The sequence below is a fragment of the Nannobrachium achirus genome (genome assembly GCF_963921795.1).
Source record: "Nannobrachium achirus genome assembly, chromosome: 5".
In the NCBI taxonomy this organism is placed as follows: Eukaryota; Metazoa; Chordata; class Actinopteri; order Myctophiformes; family Myctophidae; genus Nannobrachium; species Nannobrachium achirus.
This window is the reverse complement of record NC_137814.1, coordinates 16,169,687-16,190,679: the sequence shown is the minus strand read 5'-3', so window position 1 is coordinate 16,190,679 and position 20,993 is coordinate 16,169,687. Positions and strand designations below refer to the sequence as shown.

At 42.2% G+C, this 20,993-nt stretch overlaps 1 protein-coding gene across 1 annotated transcript in view; it reads right to left on the bottom strand.

Moving 5' to 3' along the window:
* Positions 1-20,993, bottom strand: part of brinp2 (bone morphogenetic protein/retinoic acid inducible neural-specific 2) — a gene marked incomplete at both ends in the record, with an annotated part of 142,807 nt that overhangs the window by 11,343 nt on the left and 110,471 nt on the right. Inside the window, one exon of the mRNA XM_080725575.1 lies at positions 9,702-9,924. Within this exon, the coding sequence (XP_080581701.1) occupies positions 9,702-9,924 (223 nt within the window). The remainder of the gene's footprint in view (positions 1-9,701; positions 9,925-20,993) is intronic.

Genomic DNA, 20,993 nt, shown 5'->3' with positions numbered 1-20,993 from the left:
CACGGGTATGCCTCTGAAGCGCCGGAGATGGGGAATATTAGTATTTCCAGCCAGACATCTGCCCCGTCTTTCTTTCAGCCGGATGCAGAGTCCTAATAATACATGAATGATGAATATACGGCACGAACTAACATTCGTCTTACCATTGTTGTGGCACACATTATGCAATTCCATCCCCGCTAACTCACTCTCGCTCTCTCTCTTGTCGTGCTGCGTGATGAAGCGCTAAACATAGAAGAACCTCAGAACATAGTCGACATAATAGCCGGGGACCCAGTCACCAAAATGGGAGAGGACCTGTGATGTTCTGCCGCACTTTTTATTCTGTTTTATCTATCAGTTTCGTCATTAAGGTCCACAGAATGAGAGGCCTGCTCTGCCGGAAACATCACAAAAAATGTTATGGCCGTACGTATATTCACTGTCCCATTGACTCCACTAGAAATATAAAAAAAGAAGAAAAAAAAAAGATCTGCTTTCTTTAGCATGTGAGGGGTCAAACTAGGGGTTCTTCATCATTCTGAATCCATTGCAAGCATTTGTTTTGCATGAAAAACATTCCTTGGGCAAAATTTTGGCCACACAAAACTGTGAAAAGTGGGGGGGAAAAAGTGATGACTTTTCACAGTTTTTGGGGGGCAATATTTGCCCAAGGAATGTTTTTCATGCAAAACAAATGCTTTCATTTGGATTCAGAATGATGAAGAACCCCTAGTTTGACCCCTCACATGCTACTTAAAGCAGATTTATTTTTATTTTTTTAATATTTCTAGTGGAGTCAATGGGACAGTGAATATACACATTTCGGCAGAGCAGGGCTCTCATTCTGTGGACCTTAATGACCAAACTAATAGATAAAACAGAATAAAAAGTGCAGCAGAACATCACAGGTTTAACCCTATTCCTTGAGCTTTTGGGCATGTGGATCCCCGACTAATACTCAAATCAGCCTCACAGGAAAGGAAGGGTGGGAACCAAAACATCATCAGCCATTCTATCCTTCATCCTCGCATCCGTACCAAACATCCTCTACCCTCGCTCCATCCCACGCTGGTGATCAAAGCTCTCTCTTTGAAATACTGTAATCTGAGGGCTGCAGAGTAATGTTTCAGGGAGCAGATTAAATTATTAGAATTTTTCTTTTGGGGATATGTATTTTTTAAGTCTCAGATGAGGACAACGTATACACCACTAATTGTGGGGTCTATGGGTACCTCATTATCTCGTAGATGTAGAGAAAGATATCTGCAACAGAGCAGAAAGCCTGCAACACTCCAAATTAGATGCATTCTTTTTGGTGTACAGCTCAAAATAACAAAGAAGAAGTCGCCAGCACTCAAGGAATCTCCTTTTCACATGATTTTATTTACCTCGCTGGACAGGGCGCGTTTCGACCTGTTGGTCTTTGTCAGCGTTGAAGACAGTCCTGTCCAGTGAGGTAAATACTAGCCTCGCATAGCCAGGCTTACTCATCTGCGACGAGAAAAGCCTGGTGACAATATGAGGCAGAGGAGGTGGGGCTGAATTTTTCCGGAAGTTGTCTTTTTTTCACAGTGCGGTGTTCCTGCAAACGTAATCCCCACTGGCAAAGAATCTGGTCTAAGTCTCCTGCTCCGTCGGTTGCGCTCGCAATAAACAATAACATTGATTCAGACGATGTTACAACACTCACTCAGTGCCAATGACGTCTCTTGACGTCTTTTTTCAAAGGCCCTGGGTGCCAATGACGTCTTTGACGTCTTTTGTGTTTTTGTATAGATTTTTTTTTTTTTTTTCATTTTTTTTTTTTTTTTTTTTTTAAAGATGTCAAAATGACCTGAGATCAGAGAGATGCTTTTCTCTGTTTGTGTGTTGGCTCCCTCGTTTAGCTGATTGAGAAAATGTGTGTTCATTCTAGTGGATGGACACTTTTTTTGATTCAAACAGCTCTATCTCTGGAACCATTTGTCTGATTGACAAAATTATTTTTGCCACTGAATCACAACAAATGTGTCTGTTTCTGTGGGGGAAAAATTATATTTAAAAAAAACATTTTTTTTTCATTGCATAGTAAAGAAAAACATACAAAATCATTGGAGCCATTTTGGCATTTGGCATAAGAGCAAGTTAAGAACTACAATCTATTTTTGTTTTTTCGCTGGGGAATGTAAACAGACCCGCACCGCCTGACATATTTTCCGTTAAACGCAGCACTTCCGCTAGAAATCTTGGAACCAACCGGAAGGCATATTGTGGCCAGGGTGGGTAAATTCAATCATGTGAAAAGGTGATTCCTTGAGTGCTGGCAACTACTTTACATCAGAAGTCATGTATTCACCCTTGTATGTATCTGTATGGGTGTCTTTCTGCAGCTTATCCCAAATATCACTAGACTGATCAGTTTGTAATTTTTCCTGTGCACACTGACAGCAAGCCAAGGACATCAATTCCAAAATCGGTCAAAACTATGTGATGCATCAATCAAGCCCCAGTCCCTCCGGCTTATCTACTGTATACGACTAACTGGGATATACGGTACCGATGCTAACCAATTGCAGACATGTAAATTCATCTGCCAGTGTTGATGATGGATTGCGCCAGGATAGTCGTCAGTTTTTCTTGCGGCGGTGAGTACTTGAATGTGTGCCGACATTTAACACCAAAATTAATAGAGCCTAATACAGCACAGTCATGTACAGCTAACAAATGAGACTGCTTGATTTTAAAATTACATATTTTCTGTGAACAGGATTTAGCAGTCCCTACTGAATTTAACATTAAATAATGTCATGTGTGCGTATCTATACGGGCTGAGAGATGGACAATCATGTGGATTGTCGTCGCACACAAACAGCCAGGTCTGAAGTCTCTTTCCTGAGACTATGCTGGCATTGGTCTGCCTCTGATTTAACTAGTCCCACAAACTTAATCGACACAAGGATTTAACAATCAAAATTGTAGAGACATTTGAATGACAGAAATCTGAAAGAAAGATGGAGAGAGGAAAACGACTAGAGAGAGAGAGAGAGAGAGAGAGAGAGAGAGAGAGAGAGAGAGAGAGATATATGATGTACTGTACATCAGTACTACAACTGGTAATCAATCACTTGCAGTAGCAGGCTACTTTCATGGCCGTAAGGTAAAAATTACACTGCATACATCTCCAGCGTTAATAGAGCATGCCTCCTGGCGGGAGCACGTCTCTAGTTGTCTATGTATAAAGATCTAATTTGCAGTCTGAACCTGATTCATTTGTAGATGAACCACGGCAACATGACATTTCAGAAGGTGGATGGGCGGGTGCTGTGCCGTTGCGGGTGAAAAAACACGCATAATATAAATTACCATCCACTTTACTGCAATGAGAGCGCAACTGCACGCTGAAAATGGGCTCTGCAGTGATTCCATTCCCTGACTAACTGCGGGAAGTCACACACAACGTTGCCCAAATACTCTAGCTTCTTCTCCCCTCAGGCCTGCATAAATCAGACCTGTATGAATAAACACAAATGAGTTATTATAAAACAAACACATGGATTTGGGTATTTTATTCTTTTTGGTCACGAACGGCCTCCTGATGGCTTGTTGCCGCTTGTCAGAGTCGGGTTAAGAGTTTGAGTGACACGTGGGAGGGAAAGAGAGAGGGAACGAACAGTAGAGTGAAGAGGTAACCGAGCGAGAGAGAGAGAGGGAGAGAGAGATGGATTGACGGATAAAGGGAAAGGGTTGTCAGGGAAATTAAAGCCCTCGGTAAACGAATGCTGAGCTGTCAATCTGTGAGAGCACTTGATTACAACATGCCACTGCACTGCAAGGCTCCACACCGGCAAGCTAGTAGGCACTTCATCTCTCTCTCTCTCTCTCTCCCTTATTCCTTTCTCACCTATCTCTATAATTGTCTTCCCCTGGCCCTCTTTGTCATCTTTCTTTCTTTCTTTCTTTCCATCGCACCGTCTCCCCATCACTCAATCACAGACCACCTTTCACAGGCTTGTCTTGGTTTTTCCCCCTCAAGGTGTTAGTTGTCCAAATAGCCATGTAATGATGGCGAAGTGGAGCATGTGAAGAGACAAACACACACGGAGAGAGTGGTCCTCTACCATGGGCCGGAAAACAAAGCCAACAACCTGTCACGTTACTAAACGATGACTTTAAAGACGGTGTAAACGGAACATTTAATGCCGTTCAAAAGAGCACTGCAGACCTTTCAGTGCAAAGTCAAGGGTTTATAAGAGCGATATATCTGAGTTAACAGTCTTCGGGTGGCACAGGGTTAAAGTACCTGTCCACCACCACGGTCTAGGGCTAGTTTGAAATCCACCAGCTTGCTGACTGTCTACTCTACACAAATAGCATTGGCTGTGTTTTGGGGAGGGACACCAGGGAAGGGATGGGATGGGTGAACTCCTCCCACCCCCTACATCTTGAGATCTTCAGTTACTGGAGTAAGATAGGAAATTACCATTTTGCCTACCCAGGACGGAGATACGACAGACTAGGAAAGTCTTTTGTACCGGCTGCTCTCAAGCTGTACAACAAGACACAACGGTAGATTGAAGAGGACTACCTTCCTAACCTAGGACGACGGTAGCCTTTCTTACTGGAACTTTAGTTGCACTGACTCTGACCTCTAAGGACCTTCCAGGAAGGGTGCTCTTGTGCGTCTTGCTGCGTCACCCTCTCTTGTTTCTTTCTTTTTCTAGTTGTTTTTATATTGCACTGATCTTTGGACACTCTGCACTATTAGGTTGTGTTAGTCGTTTTGTGTATTTTTGCTTGTGTTTGACATGATGGTGAGATACTTGTTGCACTAACTAGCATTGACTGTTATGGTCACTTTGATTTGGGGGCACTGTACTATATTGATAGTTGTGCCTAAGGACACTTTGTATATGTGTGTGTATATATATATGTATATATATATATATAATTAGTTCCCTTTCTTGACGTACCTTGCTCTTTACAGTACTCTGTTCTTGTTTTTTTTTTTTTTATCTTTATCGTTTTTCTTACTTCTCTGTAACTTTGTAAATAACCGTATACTGCTGTGCAGCCGCTGGGCAACTGATTTTCCCCCTTGGGATAATAAAGGTATCCATCTATCTTTCTATCTATCTCTGTTGCTGCACTAGCGACTCCTATGGGCTAGGGCGCCGCGGCGCCGCCTGTGGCAAAATATAGAAATGTGTGCAGAAGGTTATGAGACATTGTGAGAAAGTTTATACAAATAACTGGCTACCATACTCAAACATTTAAAAATAGGGGAAAAGGTTCTCTCTAGTGCAGACCTGGGCATTGTGCGGCCCGAGGGCCGTATGCGGCCCTTTGGGTCACTCTGACCGGCCTTTGTAGGATTTATGGCAAATTACAAAATAAACACATTTTCAAATTTTGCCTCATGCATGGACTAAAGCTGCATTTCTTTTATTTTGAAGATTTGTATTCACGTACATATGGACACAATGCGTAAATCAGCATGTGTGTGTGTGTGTGTGTGTGTGTGTGTGTGTGTGTGTGATCATTGGGTGTTGTCTCAATAACAAGCAGGTGGTCAGACTGGTCACACCTCAAGACGACCTGCCTTACCTTACCCATCAAAAATGTCCCTCCACAATATTTTCTGATAATAATTTCCCACCTCTGCTCTAGTGGTAACATTTCCAAGGGCTTTTGGGTGCAAGCTACAGTCTTGTCAAATGGAATAGGCAGAGGCAGAAAATGTAATGTAAACTGCAGAGCACTCATCTTTCTGTAACACGTAGGTCCACTTATCTCTATTAGTATGAAGGGATTATTTTGAGGACAAATTGTATTTGTGGCATAGTAGTGCCAGGGCAGGAATTTCAGGGAGGCCATGAAGGCCATGGCCGTTGTTGCCCCTCAGTTTGGCCTTGTGCCCCTCCAAAAAATGGCACGACCTGAGGCCACAGTGGCCTTAATGCCCCGGCTGACTGTACCACTTTCTCCTCTGTTCCTTTCTTGTCAATAGCCAATTTAAGCTTTGTATGGCTACGGCAGATGACAACGGCAGCCGGAAATGATCGTCGCTGCGTTTCTCAAATGGCCTTTGACATCAACACTCTAATAAAGAGCACAGGATTTTAAGCAAATGAATATGGATGATGTCAATATGACAATTCTTCTCTAATTGCCTTTAGTGATTTGAAAAGTTCAAAGCCATCACTTTGGAAAAATTTGAAAGTGAAGAAGGTAAGAAAGTAGTAAAAGGTTCAGAGATGGCCATGGAAATAATAACAATAATACATTTGACTTTTAAAGCATTTTTTGAAAATGGATTATAAATTGCTCCATCTATACCTTCCATCTCAGCTTTCCTACTGAAGAAAATTAATTAAAGTTCAATGGGATGACTAACCACTCTCCCTCTTTAAAAACACAGCATGTGTTCTCCATCATGTCTACTGGACTGGTATACATTTAGTATTTTATTCATGGTAATATTGTTGACCACTCCTTTTGTATGTCCGTGGCAAAAATATATTTCGAGGAAAATGTCCATCACAAGCCCAGGGGTTGATGACCCATGACCAATGCAGTAAGTTTGATTTGTGCAGGGCTGAGATTTCACTGCAGATTACATTTCAAAATCATCCTTAACGCTTAAATTCAATTAATTATTTCAATGGACTAAACCTTGTTTTATTTGATGGCCTTCCTGCCTTAGCATTTGGCCTTTGTGCCCTCCCAAAATTGACAACAACAAAGGCCAATTGGCCTTGCCCCTAAAACAACGAAATTATAGGCATGGTAGTGACATTAACTATTTAAAAAAAATAGTGCAGAGGATTGTGGCATGGGAGAGGGCACTTAAATGTAGAATCACAAGTCTATACGCTTCGCTCGTTAGCGGATGAGGACAATCTCCCAGCTTTCTTCCAGGAAACAATTAGTGTCAAAAAAACAAAACAAAAAAGTTATCAGTGTAGCCCTTTTTTCGAACCACATTGTGCTTACTGTAAGTCCACAGACGTATCAGTAGCGCCCCGGTTGTCTTGCAACGCGAAACTAGTTGACCCACTTAAGCATACAAGTAGTTGACCCGATTTCCACAGGCTAAGGCCTAGCTAAATTAGGCCCCCTCCTCTTTTCGCTCTATACACTAAATATCTTTGCAGAAAATAGACAATCTACAATCTCACAACTGCATCACGTCACGGCACATTTCAGCCCAAATAACAAAGTATATTATTTGGGCTCTTGATGATTTCAAAGACAAAACTCTCTCCTCTGAACGTACCTCACTAACGGCTTACAACAGCAATGAATAAGATCACAACGCTATCAAATTAGACCCTTCACTTTAGTTTAGCTCTTGTTAATGTCTTCATTGACATCCACTTAAACACCAGTGCATGGCAAATTTGGTCTTAGGATTACTAGATCTCAGTTCTACTTTCAACAGTCAACCACAAGTTCCACAACATATTAGACGGACTAGAAAACTGTGGGGATTTCTGCCACAGTGATAAATATATGCCACAGTGATGTCTTCTACATTTTAGCAAATATAACATGCAGAGTCCGTTAAAGCTCCATTTTGGGAACTCTCAACATCCCAAGCTCCCACTAACATCCAAATAGGTGTAAGTTACCGTAATAATGCAGACAACACACACATTTATATAACCATACCATAAGGGGACTATGATTTCATACAATCTCTGAGCTAGCAGGCCTACTGTAAATGCAATGAACAAATCAATGATTGGATGTTCCAAGAATTGTCTTCAATTAGACAAAACTGAAAAAATAAAAAATAAAAATGTTTTCAGAGCCAAGGCACAATTAATGACTAAAAGTCTATGCTCAGCTTCAAGCTGTAATGTTAAAAACCACAACCCAAGCCCAAGGCACAGAAGCCGTCGTTTTCTAGAGACAACGATAAAAGAAATGTCAAATATGCCGTCCGTTTAGACAACAACAACGTTTTCAGGGGTTGAAAACGCAACAAAGTGAAACCGCCTTCCAGAGTGGACATCTTTGAAGACGCTCCGCCCGGCGTCTCCGTGCACATGGGCAAAAAATGGAGGAAACCACAACATGTGACGTGAGCTGAGCCACTGGTGAATGAACAGACAAGGCTCTGGGGCGGAAATGTTTGACTGATTTATTTGGCACTGCGTCACCGCCATCTAGCGACATGGCATGCACTACTACATTTTAATCACTGTTGCGTACGTCCGTCTAAACAAAAGCGCAACAAAAGTTTGCCGTGTTCTCTAGAGATCGTCGTCGACTAAATTTTGCCATAGACTCGGATCTGAATTTCAACAGCTGCATTAAGACTACAACTACAACGTAGTTGTAGTCTACAACTACAACGTCAGCCTATTAAAGGACTTCTGTCTCAGCTGGATTTTGAAAGAAACACAACTACTACGGTGTCTTTTCAGGTCTCCCTAAAATAAATCAGAATGCTACTATCAAGCTCTGGATCTCGCCGGTTCTCAAATCTTTACACTGGCTCCCCTGTCTGTCAATGAACAACCACTGTTGGTTTATAAATCATTGAAAGGTTTAGGGGCCCTGATACATTTCGGATCTGGTGCTGCAGTACATCACGAACCATCCAGACTTCTCAGCTTGTCTGGGACAGTTCTGCTTTCTGTCCCCTGAGTCAGAACTAAACACGGAGAGGCAGCATTCAGTTTTTATGCACTGCATATCTGGAACAATCTCCCAGAAAAATGCTGGTCTGCAACTCTCCAAGTACAACTCTCAGTTCTTTTAACTCATTTACTGCCCCCTGACGACCTTGACCAGTTATTCCCAATGGTCCAGGCCGCTACCGATGACTTTGACGACCTATCGCTGGATGTTGCGGTTTTTAAAATCATGATTTATCATGTGTATTTATGTGTTTTTGTGTCTTAATGTCTCACTGCTTATTTGTTTTGTCTAAAGGACATTAAATTACTTTGTTGATGAAATGTGCTATAAACTTGCCTTGCCTAGATTTAATTCAGGGTTCTTTCAGTCAAGATACCCTTGGACCTCCTCTCTGTCCCCAATGCAAATACGTGAACCTTGGGGGACAGAGCCTTCACTGTGGCAGCCCCCACCTTGTGGAACACACTCCCATTGGAGATTTGCCATGCTCCAACACTTTTAAGGCTGCCTTGAAGAAAAAAGAAACACCTAATCTCTCAGGCTTATGGCATATTGTTGTTTGTTTTTTTGGTTGGTTGTTTGTATGTTGGTTTTGTAACGCATCCTTGGGTTGATGAAAGGCGCTATATAATTTACTGCAACATGACAAGTTTTCACGAGTGATTCCCAATTGTACAGGCCACCAAGTGACGAGTTTGACGAGTTGCTTATTTTTTACTCTGGTTGATGCTATTCGCTAGCTTATGGGTCACCTCTGGGGTATCCAGGTCACCTAGACACGTTGATCACCAGACCAAAATCAGCATTTCCTTTTTTGTTTTTCAGTGTCGTAGAAAGTGCCACTGGATGGCACTGTTCGCTAGCTTATGGATCAGTAATTTTTGACATGCAAAGGGGATGGCATTTGACACGTTGATGATGTAATCACAACAAACCTTCACTTGGTCTTGGGATGGCTAAAAGGCTTTAGCCTTATAATGAAATGGAATTATTATTAAGTGCTAGCTAGGGCAAGTGCTACGGCAAGTGCTTCAGGCTAAGTTTGTTAATTTTCTCTGAAAAAAGGTCTCTAGTGGTTCACTGCACTGTACCTGTCTCGGGGGAGGCTGACACGGGGCTGTTTGGGACAGCGCTTGCTCAGAGTGAAGAGTTTTCGGATGATCTTCTGGGCTTTCCCCAGGACCACTGCGGTGCTGGATTCCAGCTGGGCATAGCGCTTCTGGATGGACAAGTCGCCGGTCCATGACTTTGCGATTGTGGACACATTCAAGAAGCGGTCCGTGGGCAGACGCCTCAGGAAGGCCTTGAATTCTTCTGGAGACGGAGAGAGAGAGAGGGAGAGAAGAGGGTAGAACAGGTGGTAAGGAGAGGTGTGAAATGAAAAGGGAGGGTGGAGTGGAGAGAGGGTGAAAAGAGAGGAGAGAAAAAAACATTGGAATTAGTATGGAAATGGAGTTGGGGTTAAAAGAAGATTATTTTAAACACCTTTTATTATGCGAGAAAACCTGTTCGTTTCAACGCCGTCATATTCCTTGTGATGTGCAAGGACGACTGAGAAAAGGTTCCTGGTTTCACGAGAGAGAAAAATAAATAAAAGAAGAAAAACCTGTGATATTTTAATGAGTTGCCGTTCCAAAGAAAACACCTGCACTTTAATGTGTAATTATGCTCATTACCACCCCACCATTTAAAGCCCATGGAACATTACGATTACTGCTTGGCAATAATATTGTCATTTGCAAACACACTCCTTATGGGAAGAGTGATGGCGTTCCTTCATGTGCAGATGGGAAGATTACATGTTATTTATTTAGTTGAGACCTTATAAGAACGAGATACCTGTGCATTAAGTTGCAAACAAACAGTAATCTGTGTGATAAAAGGAAAGGCTCTCTCATTTCATCACCTTCTCGTTCTTATCTTTTCAAAAGCAAAAATATGGACTGAGCAGTAACTGTTGGCAGTCCCTATATTCTGGGCATGTCGCAATATAGGCGAGCATTTGGTGAAAATGGAGCTTGTAATGTAGGTCGTCTTTTGGAGTTGAGGGATAAAGGAGTGGACCCTGTATAGAATTGGTTTATCAAAGTGGGGTCCTTGAGTGTTGATTCATTGATTGACTGATTGATTGATTGATTGATTGATTGATTGAAACCTTTATTCTCCAAAAGAACATTGAGGTTCACCCTCATTTGCAGTGCTGACAAGATTACACACACAAAGATCAACAATTAAGACACATACAGATATAAAACACAAAAAATGCTGAACCGGTGGAACCTTAAGTGAAAGCCAGTCGCTTGAGCGGGTCTGGTAACTACTTTTTTTCCCAATCTAGCAGTAAAATGATATAAGGTTAACTTCCCATCGATGGCGTTAAAAATAAACTGGTAATAAAGCATCACAATAATTGTTAACACTTTATCCATTTACACATTGGCTATTTAAAAAAAATAGTCGAAATACAAGCTCAGAGCGTGTCACTTCGTGTTGTACTGCGAACTTGTACATCTGCTATTTTTGGAGAGAAAAAAAAAGGCAATTTGGGTCATGTCACGTATATACCCTGACATATAGGATGTGTTGCTCATATAGACACACCTAGATCAATTTACTTATTTCGAAGTTCGAAATATGGCGCTGGTCACGACACACGCACGCACGCACGCACGCACGCACACACGCACGCACCCTCTTCTAGATACTAGCTTGGTGTTCTATTGTTCTATGTAAATACAGATGTCCCGTTTCAAGTCTTTAGGCTTTACTTCTCTTTTCCTGAAAATGTCCTGCAAATGCATTTTTTCAAAAGGTTTCTTCCCCTGTTTTGCCTTTCAATTATTTATGGAGAATGGAGCGTATTTTTGCAGAAACCTGCAAATGGCAAGAAACCACTCCATTCCCATTGAAAAGCAGAATCCACCTTCATATGAGTAGATTTAAACTTCGAAGTCAGAGCAGGTCATACAAATAGCAAAAATAGCTGGTCTACAAGCTCAATGTTCTGCTAATCCACTGGAAATCTACTGTCTTGCCAATGTCAGGACGTTTGAAGTTTTGAAATGGCACATCTGTAGGCATAATGTTCTTGCTCAAGCCAAAGGAGCCATATCTTTGCGAGGAGCCTTTGACTCGTAAAAAAGACAAAATTAAAAAGAAAAGTTGAGCACCACTACAATAGATTGAACTGTCAGAATAATGGCCGCCAGGTAGACATAGTCTCTGCTTCAGACTGGGGATTGCCAAAGCTATTTCTGTATCAAGATAATTTAAATTCCATTACAAACCAATGGACAAAGATTATGCCTTGTACTAAGCCTTTGGGGAAACTTGGCCCTATCGCTCATGTCCCTCAAAGTGAGTTGAGTGAGACCTTGTAGGACTCCCTGCTTGGTTCTCGGAGAATCATATTCCCATGTACTGTTCTTGGCGGCGAGGCGGCAGAGGAATCTGCAGCCAAGACGAGCTAAGCTCAGCCGAACCGGCGAGACTCAAGCCTATTACAGTGCTCAGTGATCCCCACAGACACAGCCAGGGGCGTCAGGGGAGTGGGACTGAGTTGCTAGGGCTCAATGTGGAGGGGCCCTAGTAACTTTAGCTATTGAAAAATAGCAGATCTACAAGTCGTGAAAATGAGTGCAAATCTTTGAATATATGTATTTTTTAAGCGAACATTTGTAACTCAAATGTTGCTTCTGGGGGGTCCCTGGAACTAAATATTTTGAGATGGGGGTCCGTGCATGGCCAAATACATATCGTTTTGGGGGTCCTTCACATGAAAAAGTTTGAGCATCACAGACATGGAAACATAGGTTTCTTGCACACATTTTCACAATGTTTCAAAAATAGCAGATATACAAGCTCGCAGCGCGGCGAGCTTGTATATCTGCTATTTTTCAATAGTTATAACATTCATGGGGGGCCCACAGTGAATCCTTGTACCCAGGGCCCAGAATTTGGTGTGACGCCCCTGGTCTCTCTCTCTATGTATCTCTCAGTACCTCTCTCACTCTTTTCTTCCTTCACTGACTTTCATTTCCCTTCCCCATCTTTATGTCGCTCTCATACTGTACCGTGCCACCAGTGGTGGGAAAAGTACTTGCATTTTTTATAACTACAAAGCAACTATGAACTAAGTTTTCAAATAACTGTAGTGGAGTAAAAAAGTACAATATTTGGATCTGAGAAGTAGCGGAGTAGCCTACAAGTAAAAGTATTGAAATTGTAAATTCTCAAGTAAAGTGAAAGTATCTCAAAATTGTACATAAGTACAGCACTTGAGTATATGTACTTAGTCACTTCCCCCCACAGCTTGCCACTCTCAACTCATCTCCCATGAAGCTAAGTGGAGTATGATAACAATGAATTGGTGTTTAAGTGTTTGGTGTGATAGCTTAACCGGACGGTTTCTTTTTCTCTGGCTCGTTGTTTCTGCTAATCATCTCCAACGTTGTGATAGCTGCATTTAGCCAGATAGACGCCACAATAGGAGACAGGCAGTGAGCCAATGTTTCTTTCTCTCTTTCTTATGGCTTGACATTGAGGGAAAATAAGTGGTAATTGTGGTGAATAATGAGGCACTTCTCTAACGGCTTCTGCTCCGGCTGCAGTATTTCAGGGTGGGAGACTTGCAAACGAAGCCCATCTCGCCCAATGGCTGAAACCGTGTGCCAAGGTACTTTTATGCCAACCTGCTCAGAGGATATACTGCAAATAAATAGAAAACGGATTCAAATGAGTAAAGTTCAGTGACACCATAATTAGAATGAGCATGCCCTCCATACCTAAATAAACCTCACCTGACATGATTTAGTCGGATTACATTTTGGGGGGGATTAAAATACTTCACAGTCAGAGTCTGTGGCTAATGTTGGAAGATAAACAAGTTATTTTGGGATCTTCTCATTCCTAGAGCAATTAACAGCTCAAATGACTCATAAATGTGATGATTCGATCATCAGGATGCAATATAGGCCACCTCGCCCAATGAATCAGAGAGAAAGTAATTACAGCAACAACAAACACATCAATGCTAAGCTAAAGCTGTTTGTAGAGGATGCTTTTGCAGTGGGGGTATGAACTGTGCAGGAATGCTTTTTGGGGATGTGCAGTGGCACATATTGGATGTGCAACCTTTTGTGGAACCATATGTTCCCCGATGCAAGATGCTTTGCATTCTGTATAGAATCTTATACTGGTTCTAGACTATTAAAATTGTAATCATTTATTCTCGTATACTGTGTGTGTGTGTGTGTGTGTGCGTGTGTGTGTGTGCGTGTGCGTGTGCGTGTGTGTGTGTGTGTGTGTATGTATGTGTATATATATATATATATATATATATAACATTGTTCTGAATAGAGGTGTATAGCATATTTGGATGCAACTGTTATTGGGTTATTTTTAATAGAGCCGCACGAGCAAATGGATGACTTATGAATACAATAAAGATCCTAACATAACTGTATAACATTATGAAGTTGCAATATAACTGGGCAATTATGGCGCTCACAAATTATCACACTTCATTTAGACAGGGGCTCTTAAACTCATTCAGAAATGTAACGCCACCCGCGGGACCAGGGTCGTAAAAGCACACTGCCACTCTTCTGATATAAGGAGCCATTAGGAACACACAGGCAATCACTTTGAAATCCCAAACCATAGTTTAAAAGATTCTACAACGAGGCAACCTCAGAGAACAACGACTATCAATTTCAGAAATGACCCCTTGCACAAAGAAACACTTCCCATAAGTGGGGGCACTTTGGCTGTGTGTCTTGCAAAGACTTTAGTTGCAAAGAATGCAAAGTGAAAGCTGCTTTTGTCTGTTGCCATGACAATGTAGGAAAACAACAACACCTGATAATAGCCGGTATTTTCTCTTCATCTAATCTCCCATGCTGTCTGAATAGGATGAAGAGTTAGGCACATTCAGTGCTACCGTAAACTAAAGCAATAGGCCACTAGAGGTCACTGTTTGTAGAGTATTTGATAATGGCAAAGGGGCGACCCACTAAAAAATCGCCCGTTCATTTCCTCATAGACTTTCACAACAAATATTTATAACAAACAGGGTTAAGCCTAGAACCAAGCCATCCAGGATGGCAGTGAATCATGAACATGAAACCTTTGTTTCTATGAAAAGAACAACAGTGATCATAACGCGATCGCCCAGGCTTCGTTTTCTTCTGAACGCCAAAAGAAGCCTGGGTTTCCGAGGCTACTTCCGCTGTGATGCTCTATAAAAACGAGGTAAACTGAGACCTTGCGTGCCTTTTTGCTTTTCTAAAACGGTTAGAAACATGGCAAAATGAAAATGATGTGTATCTAATACACACCACGACGATACAGTTAAGATCTGTCCCGCAGAAGCTTCTGATTGGCAAAACCGCAGGTAGGAAGCGCTCTGTTGTATCCACTTGGACCACTCTGAGGTGCCGAAAGTTTACTAAAGATTTACTATTCTGTCCCTATCGTGACATAACTCGGACGGCGCTGAGTTGGCTCATACGACCTTCGCAGCGCTCGACACGGTGACTCGCTCGCTTAGCGCTCGCTCGGCGGTGTCTCACGTGGATCAAGGTCGCCTGAGAAGGCACGCCACCATCATCTCCCCCGAAAACAAGCGCTCCTTTACAAGAACCTAACTGAACCTTGGTTGGTTTCAGAAACATGCGAAAATGATAGACACGTTCCAATTAAAACAGTTTATAATAATTCTCTACAAGAACAACTTCTAGTACAGTAGTTCCCGGCTACAAGGAAGAGCAACTTCCTGACAGACCAGTATATAGTGCCTCTTTACTCAGTCAGTCCAAGATATAGGTGCATGATAGACGTCAACTTTTCCAAACAAACATAGACAAAACAAACCTTTTAGTTAAACTAAATTAGTTTTTAGAGCTTAATCTAATTTTAACTAAGATATTCGATAGAAATACACTTTTTAAAGCCTGTAAACTTCCCGTGTCCACTTCTAGCCTAGCTATTTTGCCTTGCAACCGAGAATCCAACACCTACAAGCCCCATGAACCCGAGCCCCTCAGTCGCTCGCCGCCTAAGGAAAACAAACGCTCCCCTTCCCTCGTTCAGTTACAGAAACGCTGCATCACCGTAGAAACAAATAACGCACCTGTGATTGATATAAGCTGATCTAAGGAGTAGATTATATTGTCTTTTCATCACTACTTATGCCTACAAAACGGAAGACAGCCAATCAGGATGAAGGATTGGGACTATCCGTTTTAGAATGTGTGTTTACCGTATACAATTTACAATGTAGGTGTTTAGCAAGTGCTCTTTTCCATGTCAACTTACAAAGTCGACAAACAACTGGGTAAATGGCTAATTAGGGTGCAAAGAAAGCAATTATGTGCTACAGAGTAACTAGGATACAAGGTAAACATCAAAGCAGTGTCTGTCTAAACTAAAGCATCTGTCACATTTATTTTTTATGTTGGAATGATACAAGGTTGTGCTTAAACCATGGAATGTGTAATTATACTGGAGAATATATAAATATATATGCTGCCTTTGCCTTTCTTCTGACGTGTGCAGAAAACAATATTTGTAGTGGACATGCACTCATATGTATTAAAACTCTAGTCAGTCAAATGTACTGTAATGTAAAGGGTATTGAATGGACACACACACACACACACACACACACACACACACACACACACACACACACACACACACACATCACACACACACAGTTATACTGTCTTCTTTGGCAGTCTCAACTGAAATGCTTGAACTAAATTACTTCTCATTCTAATTGCTTACTCCATTCACATGTCTCCTTCCCTGTGTAAATTAACTTTCCACCCACATACTGTATAAGATAATACATCATTATTGCCGTAATGATTCGTTTTAGGGAAGGATAGAAAGGTTAACAGTCTAGAATAGATAAAACAATTGAAGGAAGGATGGATGTTTGTTCTTTGTTGTGTGTGTGGGTGATTCACGTGTGCGTAATTGTAGGGCCCGATCCAGAGTTACCAGCGGTGAGTGATGCTCCCCCACTTCTAAAAGAACTAAGGAATTCAGCTTTGGTCAAAACCACTTGAACCCCAGCATCCATATTCTGGGGAAGGGGGGGCCGACGTTTGCCCAAAATTGCCGATCTACAAGCTCACAATGCATTGTGAGCTCGTAGGTTGGCTATTTTTTGTGCAACGAGATTAGGTGTGGAGAGAAACAAGCGGTGCGGATGTTCTCCCCCCAGCGGTGTCGCATCAAATTCTGGGCCCTGGGTACGAGGATTCACTGCGGGCCCCCCATGAATGTTCTTCATAGGGAGACGAGGGGGTTTAACGCATTTAGACTGGGAACGCATTATTATGCATTATTGTGTACTTTAACTATTGAAAAATAGCAGATTTATAGATATAGTAGATCTGCTATTTTAAAAAAAAATGAAATATTTGAATATTTCAAATCCTTCTAAGGTTTTTTGAAAAACCTATGTTTCTATGTCAGTGTTGCTCAAAACTTTTCAAGTGAAGGACCCCCAAAATTACATATATTTGGCCACAGACCCCCTTCTCAAAGATTTGCACACATTTTCATGACTTTTCAAAAATAGCAGATCTACAAGCTCGCAGCGCGCTGTGAGCTTGTAGATCTGCTATTTTTCAATAGCTCAAGTATAAAATAATTAAGGCCCCTCCAACTTGGGCCCTAGTAACTCCATCCCACTCCGTCCACTCCCCCCCCCCCCCCCCTTGTGACCACAACTTCTAAAAGTAGCACTGTACCCCTGAGAGTCGGCAAGTAGAGTAGCAATTCTTGGGAGACAGTTCAGCACCAGAGACAGCGACCGTGGCTAAGTAAGATAGTTAGATGGGAGATACTTAAGCACCAGGGACAGCGACCGCGGCTACAGTAAGTAAGACATTGAATCTGCAGTACTATCCAGGGCACATCTTTAATTATTAGGGAATGATGGGTTTCCTCTGTGTCGTCTAATCACCAGCCAGCTCACTGGCTGTATTAGCTGTGAGGTCTCTCCTCGGTGTTCTCTGTGGTGAACGAACCGTTAGACAGATGAGTCCTTGGAATGCTACCCTGGTCCAGGAACAGGGACGTGCAGAGAATGCTAGATATGCAGGGTCTGGAATTTCTAAAAGGGCTTTGGGGAGAACATATTGAAAATAGCCGACCTCCAAGCGCTGCGACGCGTTGTGAGCTTGGAGGTCGACAATTTTCGGTGCTTGATACCACAGTGAACTAAGCATAATCAAGTCAATACTGGAGATGTGGCGTACAGCATGGATTTCTACACGGAGAGGGCTATTCTTTCAACATAAGGTGCTGCATTCAAGTTCAGGAGAGTTTGGCCAAGACAATTCTCTTGAATGCTGCCTTCAGGTATGGCATGGAAAGAGGGGCATTTGCATTTCTTTCACCATAGTAAAAACTGCATTCATATTCTGGAGAGGGCACTTTTTACAGAGGGATAAAAGGGCAGGGGCTCAAGCCCCCTTTGATGTCTATTTGTGCACATGCCTGCCAGGAAGACATTTAGTTTGAGCCCCACTTGTGTTTAATCCCCGGATAAAGACAATATAGAACTCTGGACATGTCTCAGTGTTGGCAACGCTTAGTTAGCGTTTAACGTTTAGCGGGTGACATGCATCACAGTATGTCATTTTGTCTTCATTGGTTTGAAATTGTGGTTGATGGAATCTTCAATAGACCAGTCTGGAAGCGCATTGCTCACAGTCTTCAAATGATATCTGTCAAATGGTATGGGCTGACTATAATTCTTCTCAAGTATATTTCAAATTCGGGCGGGTGACCACTGTAGCCCTACTTGGTCTCCTCCTTTTCCCCCTCTACACCAAAACCCTTTGCCAAAAATAGCTGATCTACAAGCTCATGATACTATCTCATTGGAATGCGGCGTGAGCTTGTAGATCTGATATTTTCATGTGGTTAAATGACAATAACACAAGGTCCTCTGATATCAAAATATCTCTGTTCATGCTCGTTTGGTATTATTGTTGTGCCTAGCGATAGGATATAGTTTAGCTAATTAGATTGCTTATCCATTATCAGTATGAAAAATCCTAAAACCATTGGATGACTTGCATAGACCGAGGATTCTCAAAGTGGGTGACATGACGCCAGTCCAGGGGTGCCACAGAATATTTTGATAATATTTGGAATTCATCAATATCACTTCAGTTTAACCACTTCGACCCTCTATGCTTAGTGAAACAGACCTGAGTTGCACTGTACTTGAGTTATTCTTCCATCTACCCCAACAATCTTCACCAAAAATAGCAGATCTACAAGCTCACAACACATCACGTTACGTTCCCCCCAGAACAGGGATGCTGGGGTCCAAGTGGTTAAACCAGGGGTCTTCAACAGGGGGTTGTCAGAGTTACTACAGGGGGGCCTCCAAATCTTTGTGTGATAGAAACCTGTTCTCCGTTTTTATATTAATCACTTGGACCTTGGTGTCCATATTCTGAGAACTTTCGCCAACAATAGCAGATCTACAAGCTCACAATGCCTCGCGCTGTGAGGAGTCGTGAGCTTGTAGATCGGCTATTTTCGGCAAAGAGGTTTGGTGTAGAGGGGAGAAAAAAGCACACTAAGTACAGAATGAAAGGTCAAGTTTATTAAGTATTGACGGTTCAAGTGGTTGCATATCTGAAAACACAAATTGACACGAATCCAAAATACACTGATGATCGTGCTGTCAAACAATGAAACTATATGGAATCTATGAAAACGTTGTGGGGGTCCCTGCTTCATCTCTCAACTAAGGGGTTCTTGGCCTGAAAACTTTGAAGACCCCTGATTTAAACGTCGAGCATAAAGTTATTTTCGGCCCGTTCTAATGGAAACGGATATTCTCTCAAGTTTTCCTCTGTGACACATTCTGTGACATATTGTATCTTAGGGGGAAGGATTTGCATATTTACCTGTCGTAATAAGACATAAGATAAAAGAAAAATAATAATAATAACAGTGCCATTGATGAAAAAGTTATTTACAGGGTGCAAAAAGTCCAAAAAGTTTGAGAACCAGTGCATAGACGGACGCTGTGCAGCACAAGCTGCTGTTTTGAATTGCAACAATGTTTAGAGGTGCATTATTGCTTCCTTGATTAAGGTCATGGTTTTCTCACAGACCTTATCACTGTTGAAGAATGAGCTAATGGAAAATAAAGTGCCGCTGTCCGTCGGACTCTGCCATGCGCAGCTCCGGAGAGGAGTGTGTCTCGGAATGACCATTAGCTCTCGAGGTCAACACCTGCCTCTGTTCCCCTCTAACCTAAATTTTATTCTGCTTTCTTGCTCTCTATCCCTCTCCCTCTCTCTCTCTCTCTCTCTCTCTCTCTCTCTTTCTCTCTCACACACACACACACACACTGAGTCTTCCCCCGGCATTTACTCACTGTTGATCCCCCCCGTTGTCCTTACTTCTTTCACTCTCCGTCTTTATGCAGCTTGAATTATCTTCCCTCTCTGTCACTCTCCATTTTGTCTTCAATTCACATTACCCCCTCCTCGCCCCCCTCCCCAATCTCCCTCCTTCCCCATCACATTCTTAGCAATCATTAGCATCGCCATCCCGCCGGGAGAATTTGCCTCTCAGTCTTTCTTTTTTCCTTCCCTTTTTTCCGCTGACGTTTATGTGTCTGTGTCCCTAATTTATGGACAATTTGGTTCTCTCAAAATCAGCCAGATAAAGAGGCCAGGGAGCTATTTTCCATAATGAGAGACCATGCATTTCACACACGCGCCTCCAGAAACCGCAGTCTCTGGGGCGAGGTAGTGATGTATGACATCACCATGCAGAAACAAAGTCTAAGTGACTGGTTGCCTGGGGCTTGTGCGTTTAACTACTGTATATATCGCCGCTGTCTGGCAGAAAGACTTGTATCTTCTTTGGTTCATCTTATTACGTTATTTTATACTATGTTGTATGCCGTAAAGTAGGGGAAATGGCACACGCTGCAGGTCGCTGTGAGCTTGCAGGTCTGCAATTTTCTAAATGTTCTCAGGTGAAGTCTGTCTGTAGTGCTTTTATTTGTAAATATTTAACCAATGAAACGAAATTAACAAGAAATAAATTATGACTACATTGGATCCATTAGGAACACCGGTAATGTCCCTTCACCCCATTTCCTGAAATGCAACAGGTTTTGGACATACAAGCTTTTGGACATACAAGCTTTCCCCGACAGCGATTATATCACAGGCTGCATGTGAAGCGTGTCACTGCACAGCACTAGAACTCAACCTGCACGTACTTTGTGCCTGCTTCGTCTGATCAAGTTGACCCACTACTGGCCTGCCACTGCTACTGTTCATCTGGAAATTCCCAGAGCAGATGTGTTTGGCGCGTTAAGTGCC